Raw genomic sequence first — 18,452 nt, forward strand, 5'->3', positions numbered from 1 at the left:
GAGAAGTCTGTGGAACAGGTGAAGCAGAGATGTTCTTCCTGGTTCCATAATGTACCATGGCTGACATCTATCCTGTACTCTGCCAGTGCCAAGCCCATTCTGTCAGACAGTGAAATAAGACGGGAGACCGGTTTGCTGACTGTGGCTTGCCAGGTGCAATCAAGTGAAGCATAGGCTGGGTATAGTTCTGGGCTCCTGTTCCTTGCTTTGTGTCATCCTTGCTAGAAGTTGAACTACTGTCCAAATTGAAGAGCCAGTGATGGAATCGCATAGTTGAAAAAGCAAGGTCAGCATTTGCCCATCCATAATTTGCCTTTGTTATCAGACAATCCACTTAAAATTTAGTGCATTAGCTGCCATTGTAATGTAAACTAACTTTGAAATTAGTATTGACTATGTGTTCCTGATAAGAGTTTTAAGTTGTGTTTGAATTGACATTGTCATTGAGGCCATTCAATGTGCATATCCACCTTAAAAATGGATAATGAAATTTTTTGAAATCCTTATATGTTTTTATGTATTTATTAGTCACATAAAAGTCAAAACACGCAGTAAAATGCGTCTTTTTGCATTAACAACCAACACAGTCTAAGAATGTGCTGGGGGTAGCCCGGAAGTGTTGCCACGCTTCCGGCGCCAACACAGCATGCCCACAACTTCCTAACCCATATGTCTTTTTTTGGAATGTGGGAGGAAACTGGAGCACCTGGAGGAAACCCCCCACAGTCACAGGGAGAATGTACAAACTCCTTACAAACAGCGGCAGAATTGAACCTGGGTCACTAGCGCTGTAATAGCGTTACGCTAACCGCTACACTACCGTGCTGCCCTATTGTTACCTGATTTATTGTATTATAACCTGATCGTTACCTTGAATGTTGAAGCTGCATCTCAATAAATTGGCACTATTAATCTTTGACAGAACGTTGTTGCAGTTGGTGCTGGTTTCTGTGATGGGCTACTCTGTGGCGATAACACCAAAGCTGCTGTAATTCGCCTGGGTTTGATGGAGATGATTGCATTTGCCAAGCTCTTTTGCAAAGGAACAGTGTCTGTTGCGACTTTCCTGGAAAGTTGTGGTATTGCAGATGTTATCACAACGTGCTATGGAGGGCGAAACCGTAAAATTGCAGAAGCTTTTGTAAAGACGGGAAAGGTAGGAAGGATTTTATTGACTATTATCTGGGAAAGAAAATATTTTAATAAATATATGCATTTTCTAATTGTTTGAATGCAGAATGCAATATACACGTGAAACAAAGATTGATCCCCAGTCCTTAATTTAGTGATCTCCACTGGAGATGCTATTACTGATCTATGGAAGGGAAAATTGTCTGGTCATTTCAGTGTTCTCTACAAGATTAGTTGGACTTGAATGTGGTATCTATCCCCTGAGTTCTGTAGCCTGTCAGGGTCATATGAAGAGTGGTTACTTGAGAAAGATAATTGGAAGTACAACTAAGCAATAACTGATGCCTTCAGAAAGAGAGGCTGGTGGAAGAAAATGCATGAAACACCTTTTAAATATTTTCCAGCTTTGTTACATTGAACTATTGCAATAATGTTCATTGCGAAGCAGGAAAAGCGCATTTACCAGCATTTACCATTATATACCTACCAGCATTTGTGTTTCCAGTACTTTTTTTATTAAACACATCTACCCACAGGCAATAGAAAAAGACAGTAAAACTACTCGATAACATATTACTTTATTGTATAATGTGCATCAATTTATATTCATTAACAGTCTAAATACTGTTCAGTTATTGCATGCAGAAAAGTAAAAGAAAAATCTTGAATTATTTGCTTCTCAGACCATTGAACAGCTGGAACAGGAGATGCTTAATGGCCAGAAACTCCAAGGGCCTCAGACGTCAGCGGAAGTGCACCACATTCTCAAACAAAAGTCATTGGTGGATAAGTAAGTCACATTTATACATTCCTTGTTCATTTATTACGCTGGTGTGCATGAAACTACTTCTCCCTTGGATACTTTAGTGTTCTTTCTTGCTATCTTTGCTACTGCTGACATGTTGTATACAGAATGCTCTGCTTGGCTGATCAGTGTTCTCCTGAAGTGCATTTACTGCACCAGTTTTTCATTTTCTCTGCAGAGCTGCTTAGTGCTTCAGCTTCCAATGCAGTCAAAAGTGAGCAGATCAGTTTAACTTGCCATGCTAATGAGGAGGGCTACTTAAGTATTTCCCTGCACAACCCATGGAATGGAGAGCAACTGTTTAGCTGTATTAGGAAGTCAATTAAATTTACACCACAGAATAAATAATCCAATAGTTTGGACCATAATCAATTATTATTCTTGCACTTCTTGGGCTACTGGATGTGAAGCCTTAAAGTGGCTCTCAATATTCTCCCTTTTTGTGCTGCATTTTCCATTTCCATGTTCTCCCACTTGGACTTTTTTAACCTATGCTTTGTCAACTTTAGTGTTAATTCTTAAATGTTGTTAAAGTTGACCACCACACCTTAATATTGCACAGTCTAGGTTGCCTCCCAGAAAGCAAAATGCTGGAAATTTGAATAAAAAATACTAAATTCTGGAAATGCTACAGGTCAGACAGCATCTTGGAGAGAGAAACTGAGATACCATTTCAAGTTGATGAGCTTTCCATTTTCTAGCTTCATGTGCTACAACAAACTGATATTTTCAACAAACAAGATGCTGAAGGAACTCAGCGGGTCAGGCAGCATCTGTGGAGGAAAATGGACAGTTGACGTTTTGAGTCAACACCCTTCATCTGGTCTGTCCAGATGAAGGGTCTTGACTCAAATGTTGACTGTCCATTTTGTAATGCTACCTCAGATTATATTACCTTTTTCTCTCAACTTGTACTGATGTTGTTATGTTTATTTTGGTTTATTTTGTCATGAAGCTATGTATAATTTATATTAATTTAAGTCTATGTTAACTTGTGTTTATCAGGTACTGTGCTGTTGCTGCAAAGAGCTAACTTTCATGGCATTTATACCCTGGGTATATATGCCTATAACAATAAACTTGAACTTGAAACTTGACCTGCTGAGTTTTTCCAGCATCTTGTTTGCTGCTCCAGATTCCAGCATCTGCAGTTTCTTGCACCTCCATGTTGACATTTTTCAAATCTCTTCATTACTTCATCCACCTTGTCTTGGGATCTCCTGACATGCATCTGCATGGATTATTCAGCCCTCCAACACAAGTCTTCTTTTTGGCCTTCTGTTCACCCTCAAAGCGTGCTTATCCAGTTGTCATACTTCTACCCTTGAAACTGGATGTCCATTTAGTTCTAGCTTGCTACCTTTCCACCTTTCTCAAAAACCTCTTCAAAATGATAGACATAGGTCTCCAATCCTAACTGTCTCTATTCAGGATATATATTAATTTTCCCTAAAGTAAATTGTTAGAGACCATTTCCTGCAATTAAGAAACACTGTGTAAATGTATGTTTCGTTAATGAACCATCTACTTCTGTGTGGGGCTTGCCCTGTCACACTTTATTCAACACAAATATACTGTACTTTATGGTATAACTTGCTGGAGTTGCAACCTTAAAAACAACGTTGTGAGGACAACAGAGCATCTGAGGTGTCTATGAATGCGACACCGATCTTAAACTAATGAGAGTTCAAGGCTTGGAAATGGGGAAGGGTTAATTAAAAAAAAAACAATTGGGTACTGACAGAAATAAGGCAAGAGAAAGAAAAATTGGGGGAGAGAGACAAAGAATGAAAAAAAATTGAATAAGTTTTAAACTTTTTACCTCTAAGAACAATTGCCACTTGAGGAAATGCTACTGCACAATTTAATCGTACAGCAGAGAAGTTTTCTGACAACGTTAACAATTGTCACGTAGTAATTAACTGCATAATTAATATCTATTTGGTTTCCCATAAATAGACCAGATTAACCTTGTATTGTTTAATAGGCAATTAATGCAAAAATCTAGGCAGTTATTAAAAAAATGGAATGGGAAAAGGGTATAGATGTGAGTTACTGTTTGCACCACCCAAATAGCAGAGCAGTTTAAATTGATCTGTAGGTTTTAAAGATTCTCAATCCAGATTTATTTTGCTATCCAATTTTGTACACTAACATCATCATGCATCATGTTGGTATCAGAATTGCAAGATATAGATCACTGAATCAGAATTCAATTTTGATTACTGTTGACAATTTTTTCATAATTTCAAAATATTGTAGATGTAAAATTTGGAAAGGATCTTTGTTTATAAAGGGGAGCTCTGTATTCAGATTTTATTATGGTTAAGGTAGTAAATAGCTGTTTCATAAAAGAAAGATAAGCCTCATTGATAAGTTTAGTTTGCAATGGGTCTCAACTGCCTGGATTAAGGAAAGAAAATCAGTTAGAGTTGCATCTTCTCACAAATGTTTAGTAATGGAGGCAGCAAGTTAATACAAGTAAATATCCAAAAACGATAGTGGAAGAGTCTACAGTGGACACCATGCCTTTTTCTCGCACATTACCACTCACCAGAGCCAAATAAATTGCAGAACCATTTAGTTTATAAATCAAGGTAACACAAGAAATCTCCCAGAGTGACTTTGACCTTTTCCAATTGATCTCCACCATTGAGCTTCACCTTACTATCTGCTATGGAGAAATTATTTGTCTTCAGCTCAAGAATTATTTTGTGATTACATATACAGGAACAATTGAAAGTAAACTAGTTCCACCTTTTTCATTATTTTAAATCAATTCTTGCAATCCACAAATGCTACCTAACCTGAATATTACTGACTTTGTTTACTTGATGAGAAAACAATCTCCTAATATCAATATAAAATTTTCCTCCAGAAGACTACACCAGAGTATTTTTTGGGTCAGCTTTAGCAGTTCTGATAACGTTCTGTCCAATACCAAGTGTAGGCGGTTGGGTTCTAATGAAAGGAAATTTAAAAAGAATGGACAAAGACATACTGCAGGGTAGCAAAATGGGTTTTGATGACCAAAGTCTGTCAGGAAGGGATAAAGAATGCATAAAGGGACTCCTGGAGTTGGATCAGAGTAGGGAAAATCGGCACAACGACAAATTTGAGGGCTTTTTTTCCGAATGCATGTGGCATTCATAACATGGTAGGTGAATTAATGGCAGAAATGGGTATTATTTGTAAAGTGACCAAGACTGGGAATTAAATATTCTGGGTACTTCTAGAAGCGTTAAGCAAAATGGAAAAGAAGGTGGAGTAACTCAGATATTAAAGAATAGGATAAAGTCATTATAGAGAATTCACATTACTTCAGTTGGGTGAAGCTAAAAAAACAGCGTCAGCCAGAAAATATTGGTGGGATATAGACAGTCAAACAATAAAGGTATATAAACAGTAACTGCTGAAAACACTCGGCAGGTCAGGCACCATTTGTGGAAAGAAATGCTTCCTAAAGTGTTGAGTGTTTGCTGCATTTTCAGTTTTTCTTTCAGATTTTCAGCAGCTGCAGTTTTTCTGGTTTTCTAACAGTGGTTGTAATTAAAAGCACAGGAAATTAGAGGTGCATGTAACAATGGTATTAGAACTATAATGGGTGACTTCAATCTATGAATAGACTGAGAAAACTAAATCAGCAGTAATAATATGGAGGATTAATTCATAGAGTGTTTAAGAGGTGGTTTTCTAGATCAGTATGTCGAAAAAAAACAGTGAGGGAGCAGGTTATTTTAGATCTAATATTGTGAAACAATAAAGGGTTAATTGATGATTCAGTAGTTATGGAGCCTTTAGGAGAAGGTGGTCAAGGTATGCCAGAATTTTGAAAGTGATTTGGTTCAATCTGAGACCAGGGCCATAAATCTGAATAAAGCAAAGTAAGACAATGATGTGGCTATAGTAGAAATTATATTTAAAAGGTATGTACAGTCTACCAACAATTGTTGACTTTAAAAAAAAAGGTCATGGTATACAAATAATATATATATTTTCTAAGGCTAAAAAAGCCCAGCATGGAAGAATTTGAAGTCATCCACTTTGGTAGAAAAAATGGAAAGCTGGAACATTATTTAAATGGTGAGCAATTGAAAGATTTTGGTGTCTGGAGGGATCTGAAAATCAAAACAAAAATGCATATGCAGTAAATCTTAAAATAAAATAGAAAATGCTGGAAATACTCAGCAGGTCAAGCTGCACCTGTGGGAAGAGAAACAGAGTCAACGTTTCAGATTGAAGATCCTTCATCAGAGCTAGATGAAGTAGAGGGATTTGGATGTACTGGTACATGAATTACAGGCATATTCAGGAAGGAATCAAAGGCAAATGGTATTATTGCAAGAGGATTTGAGTGCAAGAGTAGAGATGTTTTGCTCCAACTGTATAGAGCCCTGGTGAGACAGTTTCTGCAATATTGTGACTAGGTCTAGTCTCCTTGCCTAAGGAAGGATATGCTTGAAACACAGGAGCTGCAGCAATGCTTCATGAGATTGAGTCCTGGGATGGTGCCTCTCCCATATGAGGAGAGGTTAAATTTAATAGGTCTCTCCTGAGTTTATAAAAATGAGCAGTGATTTCACTGAAACATACAGAAGTCTTATGGGGGTTGTCCTGGTGGATGCAGAGTTGATGTTGCTCTTGCTTAGGTCGATTAGAATTGCATGCAAAACCTCAAAATAAGGGGTTAGCCATTCAGGACAGAGATGAGGACAAATTTCTTCACCCAGTGGGTGATGAATCTTTGAAGGGGCTGTGTGGAGGCTCAGTTTCTGAGTATAATCAAGACCAAGCTGAATAAATTTTTAGATGTTAAGGGAATCAAGGGGTATGGGGTTACTATGGTAAGTGGTGCTGAGGTATAAGATTACCCAGTCTTTTACTGAACAGGCAAGAGGGGCCAAAGTGACTACTGCTTCTATTCCTTACATTAAATGACTTGACATTCTTCACATTGGGCATCAGTCTGGACCCAAGTTGTTTTGCATGTCATTTAAAGCTAGGTTGGTTTTAACTTGAACAGAAGTTTAAATATTTTGACTGGGCACTTGCAAATGTTGTTAATCTGTACATTTATGTCTTTGTGATGTGTGTTCCTAATTCACCAACAGATGGCTTCCCCTGTCCCTCACCCCACTACCTTCCTTTGTCCTGGCACAAACCCATACCATTTTGGTTTTCTTGTTGTAGGTTCCCTTTGTTCACAGCAGTGTATCAAATTTGCTATGAAGGCAAGCCAGTGGGAGAATTGATAGCCTGCTTGCAGAGCCATCCAGAACACATGTAAAATTGCATTAAGGTGGATTACACAGAGTGTTCCTCGTGCATGGGGCTAATGCTAAATATTGACGTGTGGATCACCAACTAAAGAGATCGTGCTTGACTAGATTGCTATGAAGTAGATTATGTAACATGAATCGGTTATATCAATGGAGATTCCATTATATTACCAGTTAATGTTGTGCAATATTGTGGTGGACAGAGATGAATATTCAGTCAAAATGCCATAGTGAACAAATGACTTAAAGTATTAATCTGAGTGCCTATTCATAATGGAAATACTGTAGCTTGATGGTTTGCATAAATGTTTGCTTGAACTTCATGCCTAAACATACATGGCATAACCAAATTTAGTTATTTGGGTATTGTCGACCAACAAATTCAAGCATCAAATAGCTCATGGAATATCAGGTATACTAACTCTGTCACTTGACTACAGTATAGTGTCTAACCTTATTTTTTTTCCAAAAATGTTAATTTTATTAGTTATTTTTAATATATAATTTGTGAAAATCCATATTTTAAGACAGTTCTGTAATTATGAGCATGTTGATGTTAACTATAATTAATTGCACACCTGGCTTATTGTAGGTTTTAGCCCAGAAGTAAAATCACTTTCCCTGGTGAGATACAAATAGACCCTCTCAGATGGGGGCAGTTTTGTTACTTTATACTCTCGATGTGTCCTATAATCTTGAATTATCAGTTCCTAAGTGTAATTCTCAAACCTCTGATCCAGAAGGCCATGGCTTCAAGCAGCGCTCCAAAAATTTGAGCAGTTAAAGTATAGATCCTTTAGTACAATGTTTATACTGTAAAAATTATAAAATAAGAAACTACATTTCAAAAATACTTTACACTCTGCAGTCTCTCATCAACCTGACCCTGCTGATTCCTTTTTCCTCAGCACATCCCACTCTCAAATGGATTTTTTGTCCCAATGCATGGCCTCCTGACTCTCGATCTCTCTTTCCCTCCTCTCTCAACTGTGGCCTGGTCCCAATCTCCGACCTACCCAGTAGCTACCCTCTCCATTTGGCAAACTGCAATGTCAAATGGACAAAAGAAAATGCTGCCCTGAAGCCAAGAGGAAAATCATTCTTCCAGGTTTCCTAACTGCAAAACAGTCCCCTGCCTCCACAATGCAGCAACCATCACTGAATTTGTAGCCTAATCATGTGTATAACGTATTCTCTTAAAGCATAGCTGGCCATTTGGCCCATTGGGTCCATGCTGGCTCTGAGTACTCCCACTCCCTCACTTATTTCCTTGCAGCCTATATTCTCACATGTGCCAATCAGCTTCTCCCTGTTTCTCCTACCATACATCTACACTAAGGGCAATTTACAGTGGCCTATTAATGTATCAACCAGCATATGTTTGGGATGTGGGAGGAAACTAGAGCACTGGGCAGAAACCCACACAGATAGTACTGGAGGTCTTGACGAAATCCAGGTCACTGGAGCTGCACCACTGTGCTATTCTGACTGATATTTTACTTTTAAGTGACCAAATAGCTGATTTTAACCTCTGACACAAGAGTAAGCTGGCAGGTGAGCAGGTAAAATCATCCAGGCTATCTTTCCTGGTTTTATCTTGTAGCCTGTGATGCAAGGCCTGCCCAAAGATGTCTGGTCCCAAAGGATAACACTAGCCATGACTGCAATTTTATCTTCCCAACAAGTGATGAGAGTAGGAAGGAGGATCCAGGGTCAGAAGAGACCACATCATAGAATCATAAAAAAGCAGAGCACAGAAACGGGCTCTTTTGGCCCACCACATCCATGTCAGCCATGATGCCTATATATGCTAATTCCATTTGCCCATATTAAGCCTGTATCCCTCTACACCTTTCTATCCAAGTACCTGTCCTTGCGCCTCTTAAATGTTGTAATTGTATCTGCCTCCACCACTTTCCAGATATTCACCATCCTCTGTGAAACTTTTTAAAACTTGCCTTATGAGGTACATGGTTGCTTCTTTAGACATGACGATGAAGCCTTGGGTCTCCCCTGCCGTGGAACCCCTCCCAAGCCCACATTCCCAACTGGCTTAATGCACTTAAATTGAGATGTCAGTACCAGTACTTCACATTAAAATAGCAGGAGTCTTATTTGCACGGGAAGATCAAATCACAATAGATCAATAGCTTTGAGCTGAAGTAGATCTGTAACAGTCTGCTGGTGCAATGGAATTTGGAAAATTTTACTGGTCAGTTTCCATAGCACACAATAGACCAAAAGGCTGAGCAGATGATGTAAAATAAAAAATGCTGATAACGCAGCAAATTGTTGAACTAGGTCAAAGGAAGGCTTTAGAAACTGTGAGAGTGTGTGAATAAAACGAGTACAGATATGCTAATTACAGATATAGTGAGAAAGCTTCAACATTTAATAGCTTGAAAACAAATTTGGAACAGTTGAAGAGAGGTGGGAAATACTATGCTTAGATTTTTAAGAGAAATTGTGATAAGAATTTTGACTGCGTGAACTTCCCTTGTGGTCGGTAAAAGTTGGTGAGAAAATCTTACGCAGCTGCCTCATGAGGTGCTGGGTATGCCTTGGAGAATTACCCCTTTTACTGGTTTTGATTTAAAAACCACTGCTGCTGGGACAAAAGTATTACATCATGCATTAAAACTAACCTATCTAAGGGGAAGTGGCCTCATTTCCCTGAAAAAAAAATGCTGCATTTTTAGTGGCTTACTGCACCAGGGCATGGAATGAGGTGGACCCCAGGGAGGGAGGGAGGGATGGCATGCCCTATCTGGCTGCTGCAAGGGAGGAAGCAGTTAGCAAGTGAGTTAACCAGGCTGAAAACCTCTCAGGAAAAGAATTACTTGATTTTTGCAAGAGAAAATAATTTGTATAATTTTAGAGAAGTAAAGAAATGCACTTTTTTAATAAACATATTCAGCTACCTCTGCAGGAAGTTCACTTTTTCTGGAGTTCAACTTTGTATGAACTTTAAAGATCCTTTGGGTGCCTTATTCATGAGGCCATTATTAAAGTAGTCTTCACTGCAGGAACATTGTAGGTAAATCTGGTCATGTTTGTAAATCATCCTTGTAACATATAATTTCAGATGGGATCACTGGCAGTATCACCAGACCACTGAGACCAATTAAAAGGTCCACATTGCCACCCTGGCTTGGATCACAAGTCAGCATCAAACCTATAAGCTTGTTTGTTCTGTGAGACCATTTACTGACTAGATTAAATTTGAAGATGTTTTAAAGCTAATGAAAGTGGCAGATTCCAGAAATGAACACCATGAGATTCAGGAGGATTTAAGTATTCTCACATTTGGGAAGATAGTGTGATTTGTCAGGTTACAGTACAGGTCTTTGTTTGTAGACTCTTAGATCAGATCTTACCCAGACTCACCAGATGGTTGTTACTGAAAGTTTGAGACTTAATTGAAGTCAGTTTATCCAGCCCACTAAATCATGACCAGGAATAATAATGGTCATACCATAAAAATCTAACTTAAATACATCAGTATTATAAAAGGGAGGGATAGTGTATTGTTCTGGAAATCTTGATTCTTATATTTATAAAACAAAATTGCATAGAAATCGTACCTGGGATGGCTTAATTGCTTAGTGAGTAAGTGCAGTGATATTATGCTACTAAACTTTTTAGACCAAGAAGATCCAACATTATTCAATGTTGAATTAACATTGATAATGACAACAACTCCCTCTTCTCTTTGAGAGTGGCAGTGGATTGGAACAATTTCCTTGGCATTCCAAGGGTAAGAATGGAAATGAAATTAGTCAACAATCATGCTTCCAGGCTCCATTCATTAATTTCTCTCAGAAGGGCTGTATGTGGGAACAGTGGTAAATATAGGCACCAAGTCTCTTATTTAGCATATGAAAAGTGAACTGAAGAGATTAAATGGAGCACTTCTCTTGAGCCTTCAAAAGTGGGGGGAGGTGATGTTTAATGTCTAAAAACAAACCATTCTATTCTCAGCCCAGATACTACAAATCTAAAATAGTAACAGAAAATGCTAGAAACACCCAGTAGGTCTGACAGCATCTGTGCAGCAATAAAGTTTGAGACTGATGACTTCCTTTTACATGAGGCTTATGCTTATACTTTTAGAACAATTTTATTTAGGTCTCAAACGCCTTTTGATTCATTAATTGAACAAGATTCTTCTGAAGTGTATTTGACAATTGTGATAATCAGAATCCAGGTACACTTATGTGAAAGCACAGCTCCGAAGAAGTGACAAATGTCTCCAACTGAGACCGAAGGCTACCAATGAAGAAAGTGAATTTTAAAACACTGCCAAATAAGTAAGGTGTGCAACAAATTCATGATACTGCTATAAGTAACAAAAAATAAATTGTGAAAACATTTAAATTATGAATTAAGATGTTTTACAAACGTAATTTCTTAACTTTTTAACACTGCCGGGAGTGACAATGTAATTGTGCAACATTGCACCAGATATGATCTGTGGAATATCATAATTGTAAACTAATATCTCAAAATAAAGATTTTAATTATGCTGATTTTTTGTTTGGAGTACATGGCATGCACAGCAGAAAGATATTTTCAAGATCTCTCAAACAATACAGAGGTCTTTGTAAAAATCCGATACACGTGAGGACATGGAAGAACACATTTGAACATCATTCCATTTTCCCCGTTTAAAGTATTATGATTTGTAATATACATATATTGTTTCCACTAACTTAGAAAAGAATCAAAATAATGAAGGAGTGGATGAAGTAGGCATTTCATCTTTTGTTTAAAAATGGAAATACATTGAAGTTGCAACATGAAACGGGCCAAATGGTGCATAAATGATTTTCATCAGGGGGAGGAAATGATTCCACATCTCTTCATTCCCTTTAACCTGTCTGCCTCATTGAATCTTGAATGCTGACTGTTTTTGCTGCACAACTAAATGTGGAAATGAATTCCACAATTTATCTTCAGTCCATATCTACTACCCTGTCCCATTTGTGAAGTGGAATAATTCCATCATATCCTAGGAAATGAAACATTCTATGAATGGAATCACAGCAGGAGATAAGTTTACCCTTTGTCCTTGCTCTTTTCCCACAGTCCTATTTTCAGAACAAACCTTCAAAATGGTTTCTTTTGAACATCATTATTGAATCTTCCTTCAGAAGCCTTTTTAGCAGTATATTCATTGTATACAAATAGTCTTTCCTCATGTCACCTTTTGTTCTTTTGATACACCTTAAATCCATCTACTGTAGATACTTACCATTATGTTTTGTACATCTATGTGAAGGAGGAATTGCTGACAAATTATTTGCCATTTCCCAATTGTCTTTGCAGTCAATGGCTTGTTTGGGTCTTTAACATGTTGCTGTGAACCCAGAATCATTTAAAGACCACATCGGCATTAGCTTTTTATTCCAGGTTTACGTAATTAACTGAATTTGATTTCATCAGTTGCCATGGTGGCACTTTGAACTTGTGCCAATGGGGCATCAGTGCAAACCTCTGGATCACTAGTCTAATAACATATATACTACTTTATCTCAAAGCAATGCACCTGGATGCACAGCAGGAAGTACAATTGGTGACCAATACTCTCTCGCTCATGTACACTGAGCAACTTCAGATTAACTTCAGTTTCTTTTTATTTACTCTATCAAAACAAATTAATGTGAGCACTTGTTAAATTAAATCTACCCTCAAACTTCTTTAAGAGAGCAACATCAGCTCTTACAATCTTCCCACAACTCATTCCTAGTACAATTCTACTAATTCTCATCTGTATTCTGTGAACCGTCCTAAAGATAGGTTTCCAGAAAAGAACACCATATTCAGTTGAGGTCTAATCTCTAAAGATTCAGCAATAACTGCTTTGCACCCTATTCTGAGTGAAATGTTAAACCATGCTGCCTCTTAAGTGAATGTAAAAGATACCATCAATGTTAGATAGGAGTGCACAGGATATAGGGCACAGAAAGAGGCCATTGGCCCAACCATAGCACCTATATTTCCAGTCTTTCCCCATCTATCAGTGAACCCTGTATTCACTTCTCCGTCACCTTATCCAGCCTCTTTTTTTCAATGCATCAATACCATTTGCTTCAACCACTCCCTGTGGTTTTTATGCAAGAAAGTTTTCTTAAATAATCTGGCCAATATTTATCTTGCAATCTAAAAACCACTATAAACTCAGTGGATCACCTAGTACAGCCTTACAGCTCCAGTGACGCAGGTTTGATGCTGACCTCTAGTGCTGTCTGTGTGGAATTTGCACATTCTCCCTGTCACCACATGGGTGCTCCAGTTTCTTCCACATCCCATCCACAGGTCAGTTCATTAATTAGCCTCTGTCCCTAGAGTAGAAGAGTTGCTGGAGAGTTTATAAGAATGTGGGAAGGATAGTAGATGGGGTTAATGCAGGATTAGTGTTAAAGGGTAGTTGACGGTTGGTGTGGACTCAGTGGATCAAAGGGCCTGGTTCCATGCTGTATCTCTCCATGACTCTATAACTCTAAAAACTGAAAATGCAGGTCCGACAGCATCTGCGGAGAGAGAAACAGTTAATGCTTTTAGCTGATTATCAGACTGGGAAAAGACAGGGATAAAACAAGTTTTAAGATACAGAATAGTGAGGAGGAGAGGGAAGGAAAGAGCAGAAGAGAACGTGTGTGACAGATTGGAAGGCAGGAGACATTAAATGACAGAAATGGTGCTAGTGTAAGGTAAAAGAATGTGGGGGTGGAAAACGTGAAGATCCAAGAGATCAGTCAGGAAGAGGTGCAAGTGCAGAATAACTATCCAAACTTAGCACAGGAAGGTGAAGTAAATGCTAGAAATCTGAAATAAAAAGGTCAGGATTGCAGATTTTCTGCTCATTATCACATTACTGTCTTCTATCTGCAAACTGGATGCTGTGTTTCCTGCATGATACTCGTGACTACAGTTCAAGTAAGTATTTCATTGGTTGTAAAGCATTTTGTGACATCTTTAAATAGCTTTAAATAAAAAAATCTTTAAATATTGGAAACTATTAAAAATATTGCCAAGGATTCCACATGCTTTTTAAAAGGTGCCTCACTTTTTTTCTGCTGTCTTCAAAGATTTGAATCCCTACATATCTCAGTCTGTTTTTGCACCCTCTTTATGTTGTCTGACTATTTGCCAGATCTCATTCTTCCTACTAAAATGCTTCACACTTCTTAGTATGTCTAAGTCCTCTGCTGTCTATTATTGTCTCTCTTACTGTTAGGCACACTTCCAGGTCTTGTGCTCACTGAAAACTCCCTGTGTAGCAATGTCCTCGTCATTAGACATATCAATGAGAATAATGGTTCCACAGACAATCCCTAGGAAACACCACTGTACACCTCCCTTTAATCTGAGAGTTCACACTTAAATCACCAAGAATTCTGTCCCCTGGTTGATATTGTATCCACACTGCTGCTATTCCTTTTAGTTCATGGATTTCAAAATACCAACAAGTCTATTATGTAGCACCTTGTTTGAACACCTTTTGAAATTCATTTACAGACCAACTGCACTGATGTAATCCCATTAACTTTATGCCACTTCATTAAGTAACTCAGTCATCAGTCAAGTAGGATCTGTCTTTGTTAAATCCATGCCAGCTATTATTTATTACCTCCTACTCTACCGAATGCCAATTTGTCTTGTTTTGGATTATTGTAGCAGAAATGGCAAGTTGATTAGCTTGTCATTTTCATTTTAACCTGGTCCCCTTGAACAGTGATGTAATATCGGCAGTTCATCTGCCTCTTCCAGTTCTGCATATCCAGAGAAGACTGTGACCACATATTGTAATTTCCACCCTTACTTGCTCTTGTAACCTAGGATGCAAGGGCATGTTTCACTTTTTACTTGTACTTCCTTCTGCCAAGGATCATCCACATACTGACAATGCACTTTTTTCTAAAACCTCATTTTCCTTGCACGTGGAGCCCAAAACATCATGCAGCAATCAGCTGAGCCCTTACTTATCACTGCACAAAAGGCCATTCAGCCCAATGGGCCCATACTGGCTCCCAGCACAGCAATCCAATATGTCCCATTCCCCAGTTTGTTCCCCTGTAATCAATTCCACTTTGATACCAGGGATAATTAATCAACCAGCATGACTTTGGGATGTGGGAGGAAAGCAGAGCAAAGTGGGAAAACCTAGAAGGTCCCCAGGGACAATATGCAAACTTCGCACAGACAGCACTGGAGGTTAGTATTACTAGACCTGTGAGGCAGCAACACTAACTACTGTGCCTTGAGACACTATATAGGCTAATTATTATATCTTAGCAGTTATATTCTATGGACCTTGTAATAAATCTTAGAATGCTATTGGCTTTTTATGTGATGTTTTTAACCTGATACTGCTATATTAAGTGGTCTCTATCCCTTTAACTCTGAGGAAATGTAAACTAAATTGAATCATGTTTCAAAATTTATTTTTTTTCTCCTTTGCCATAAGTCCCCTGGCATCACCCATCCCCAGCCCCCACAGCTTTAACTGTGAATCATGTTTGATTACAAGGAGTCCTCACAGTTGAGCATATCCTCAACTGGTGTCCAGGTGTTCACTTCTAGTGGAAGCCACTCATTGACAGACTGGGGTTCAAATGGTTATTTAAAACACACTAACTGCGAGTGAAGTCATTGGAAGATGAGGCTTTGCATGATTTAGCAGCACAGCAATGGCACAATCATTGCATAAAACCAGAGCAGAGGAAAGATGAAGGGCCCTGGAGACCTGGGGGTACAAGTACCTAGTTCCTTGAAAGCAATGACACAGGTAGACAAGGTGATGAAGAAGGCATATGGCATGCTTGCCTTCATCAGTCAGGGCATTGAGTACAAGAGTTGGGATATTGTGTTACAACTGTACAAGACATTGGTGAGACCACACATGGCTTTTTATGTGACCTTTTTAACCTTGTTACATGTAGTTCTGGTCACCTAACTATAGGAAGGATGTCATAAGCTGGAAAGGGTGCAGAAAAGATTCCCAGAGATGTTGCTGGGACTGAAGGGCTTGAGTTTATAGGGGCAGACTGAATAGGCTGGGGCTTTTTCCTTAGAACCTAGGAGGCTGAAGGGTGACTTTATAGAAGTATCGAAGATAGAGCAATTGTGGAAATGATACATGGGCTCCAGTTAACATCAACTAGTTCATCACGGGCTGAGGATCAAATCTGAGATCTTGGTGGACATGTGAATACTTACTAGGTCCTAAGAGGCAAAAACTATTTGATTTCCAATAGTTTTGAATTACAACCTCTGCTGACCTGTCAATAAGTGATTTTTTTAAAACTTTGGATCTCATTGATTTGCTGTGAATGGAACCCATTGTTTCAAATTGACCTCAATTCTCTCTCCATGACCTCTGAATTATTATAGCTACTTAAAAACATTCCTAATGAATCAGGAATGATTGACAAAATGCACGAATGTAAAAGTCATACAAAAGGAATTGTGAAGTAATTGAGGCATAATCTAGTAAACTGCAATAGAGATGTTATTTAAACTTCTGAAGTAGTTAATAGGCTTTTGTTCAGCATGGGAGTAATGAACACATCAAATGTGTATTGCATAGGTACCTTTTATAGATTAAGCATTTTGAATTCTGTAGGAGAGTACCCTAATATTAATGTGAGAATTTATATTTCTGAAGAAAAAGCCCAGCATAAAAGCTTCCCAAAGGTTGACAGATATTGTTCCATTTTTGACTGGTACTGTCCAGAATGTAGTCCAACTGGCTACTAATAATGTACATATTTTGCTGGTGAGTGCCAGTATGCTTTTTTGAATTTGGGGACTACTGGTAGGTAAGAAGAAGCAAGATGTAAGAGCTGGGCTAAAAATATTCCAGAAAATTAAAAGCCAATGCCATTGGCATGAAGTGGTTGGAGAAAGAGGGAAAATAATATACTGGATTGGAGGGTGTAAGTTGAAGTGTCATTTGACTGAAATTCATTCTGCATCCATACCAATCCCAGTTAATATCTGAAATAATCCGCTGCCTGAAACTCCTCTGTCCTATGATTTGTGCTGCAAAGATTTCATTGGTGCAAATTTGGTGAGGGCACAAGCAGGTGCAGATGTGATGTCACCAGAGTGGAATAGTCCTTCAATATTCACAGTCCTTTAGAGAAAGCACCTGGAGAAAGGCAATTGGCTCCTTGAGCCTAATGCAAGGATTAGCTTGTTCATCAAGGTACAAGAGTAGTGGATTGCTGCAGTTTAGTATGTAACAGGGCCCTTACAATAACAGGAGGGACAAAACTCTGGAACCAAAGGAAATGGGGGAATGAGTGGTGTTGTCTTGGACCACATACAAATCAGCAGGGATGAGGTACTGGAGGCCTTAAAGTGCATTAAATTGGATAAATCCCCAGGGCCTGACCTAGTGCATTCTCAGACCTTGTGGGAAATTAGAGAAGAAATTGTTGAGGCCTTTACAGAGATTTTTGCTTCATCTCTGGCCACAGGTGAGATTCTGGAGGGCTGGAGAGTGGCCAATGTGATACCATTGTTTAAAAAGGGTAGCAAAAAACAAGCCAGGAAACTACAAGCCAGAGAGTCTGACATCGATGGTGTGTAAATTGCTGAAGGAAATTCTGAGGGTCAGGATCTACCAACATTTGGAGAGACGGTCTGAATCAAGACAGTCAGCATAGCCTTGTGTGTGAGAAATGGTGTCTGACAAATATCTTGGGAGTTCTTCAAGGAGCTAACCAAGAGGGTAGATGAGGGTAGGGTAGTAGATGTTGCCTATCTGGACTTTAGCAAAGCCTTTGACAAGGCAGGCTAGTGTGGAAGGTTAGATTACATGGGATCCAGGGGGGAGATAGCAGATTGAGGTTTAGAGGGCTATGGGCCAAACACAGGCAGATGGGACTACTTGCTGGGCAACACAGTTGGCATGGATGAGTTGGGCTGAAGGGCCTGTTTCTGTGCTGTATGACTCTCTGACTCCAACTGAAGCAAAAAAATGATACTTCAGCAACAGCAGGTTATTTGTTACAAGAGGGGAGAAATTAAAATGAGAGAAGTAACTGTAAAGAAGCAGGTCATTTTAAATAATTTGTATGAGGCGTTCCATTTCCTAGGTCAACATGGAATGAGATGGGAGACAATTATAATCGTAGAAAAAATGCTTGATGAGGAGCAATTAAGCAGACAGCTTGTACTCTCTTGAGCTTAGAAGAAAAAGAGGTGATGTTATTGAAACACAGAAT

The 18,452-nt window shown here is 38.7% G+C and overlaps 1 protein-coding gene across 2 annotated transcripts in view; it reads left to right on the plus strand.

Moving 5' to 3' along the window:
- LOC127570645 (glycerol-3-phosphate dehydrogenase 1-like protein) overlaps window positions 1-11,744 on the plus strand; it is a 42,810-nt gene extending 31,066 nt beyond the window's left edge. Inside the window, exons 6-8 of one of the 2 annotated variants that reach the window (XM_052016392.1) lie at window positions 923-1,156; window positions 1,815-1,921; window positions 7,127-11,744. In XM_052016392.1, coding sequence (XP_051872352.1) covers window positions 923-1,156; window positions 1,815-1,921; window positions 7,127-7,223 — 438 coding nt within the window. In that variant the 3' untranslated portion in view covers window positions 7,224-11,744. The remainder of the gene's footprint in view (window positions 1-922; window positions 1,157-1,814; window positions 1,922-7,126) is intronic. The other variant, XM_052016393.1, reaches the window with a different exon arrangement.
- The last annotated feature ends 6,708 nt before the right edge of the window (window positions 11,745-18,452 follow it).

The sequence above is a fragment of the Pristis pectinata genome, chromosome 5 (genome assembly GCF_009764475.1).
Source record: "Pristis pectinata isolate sPriPec2 chromosome 5, sPriPec2.1.pri, whole genome shotgun sequence".
NCBI lineage: Eukaryota > Metazoa > Chordata > Chondrichthyes > Rhinopristiformes > Pristidae > Pristis > Pristis pectinata.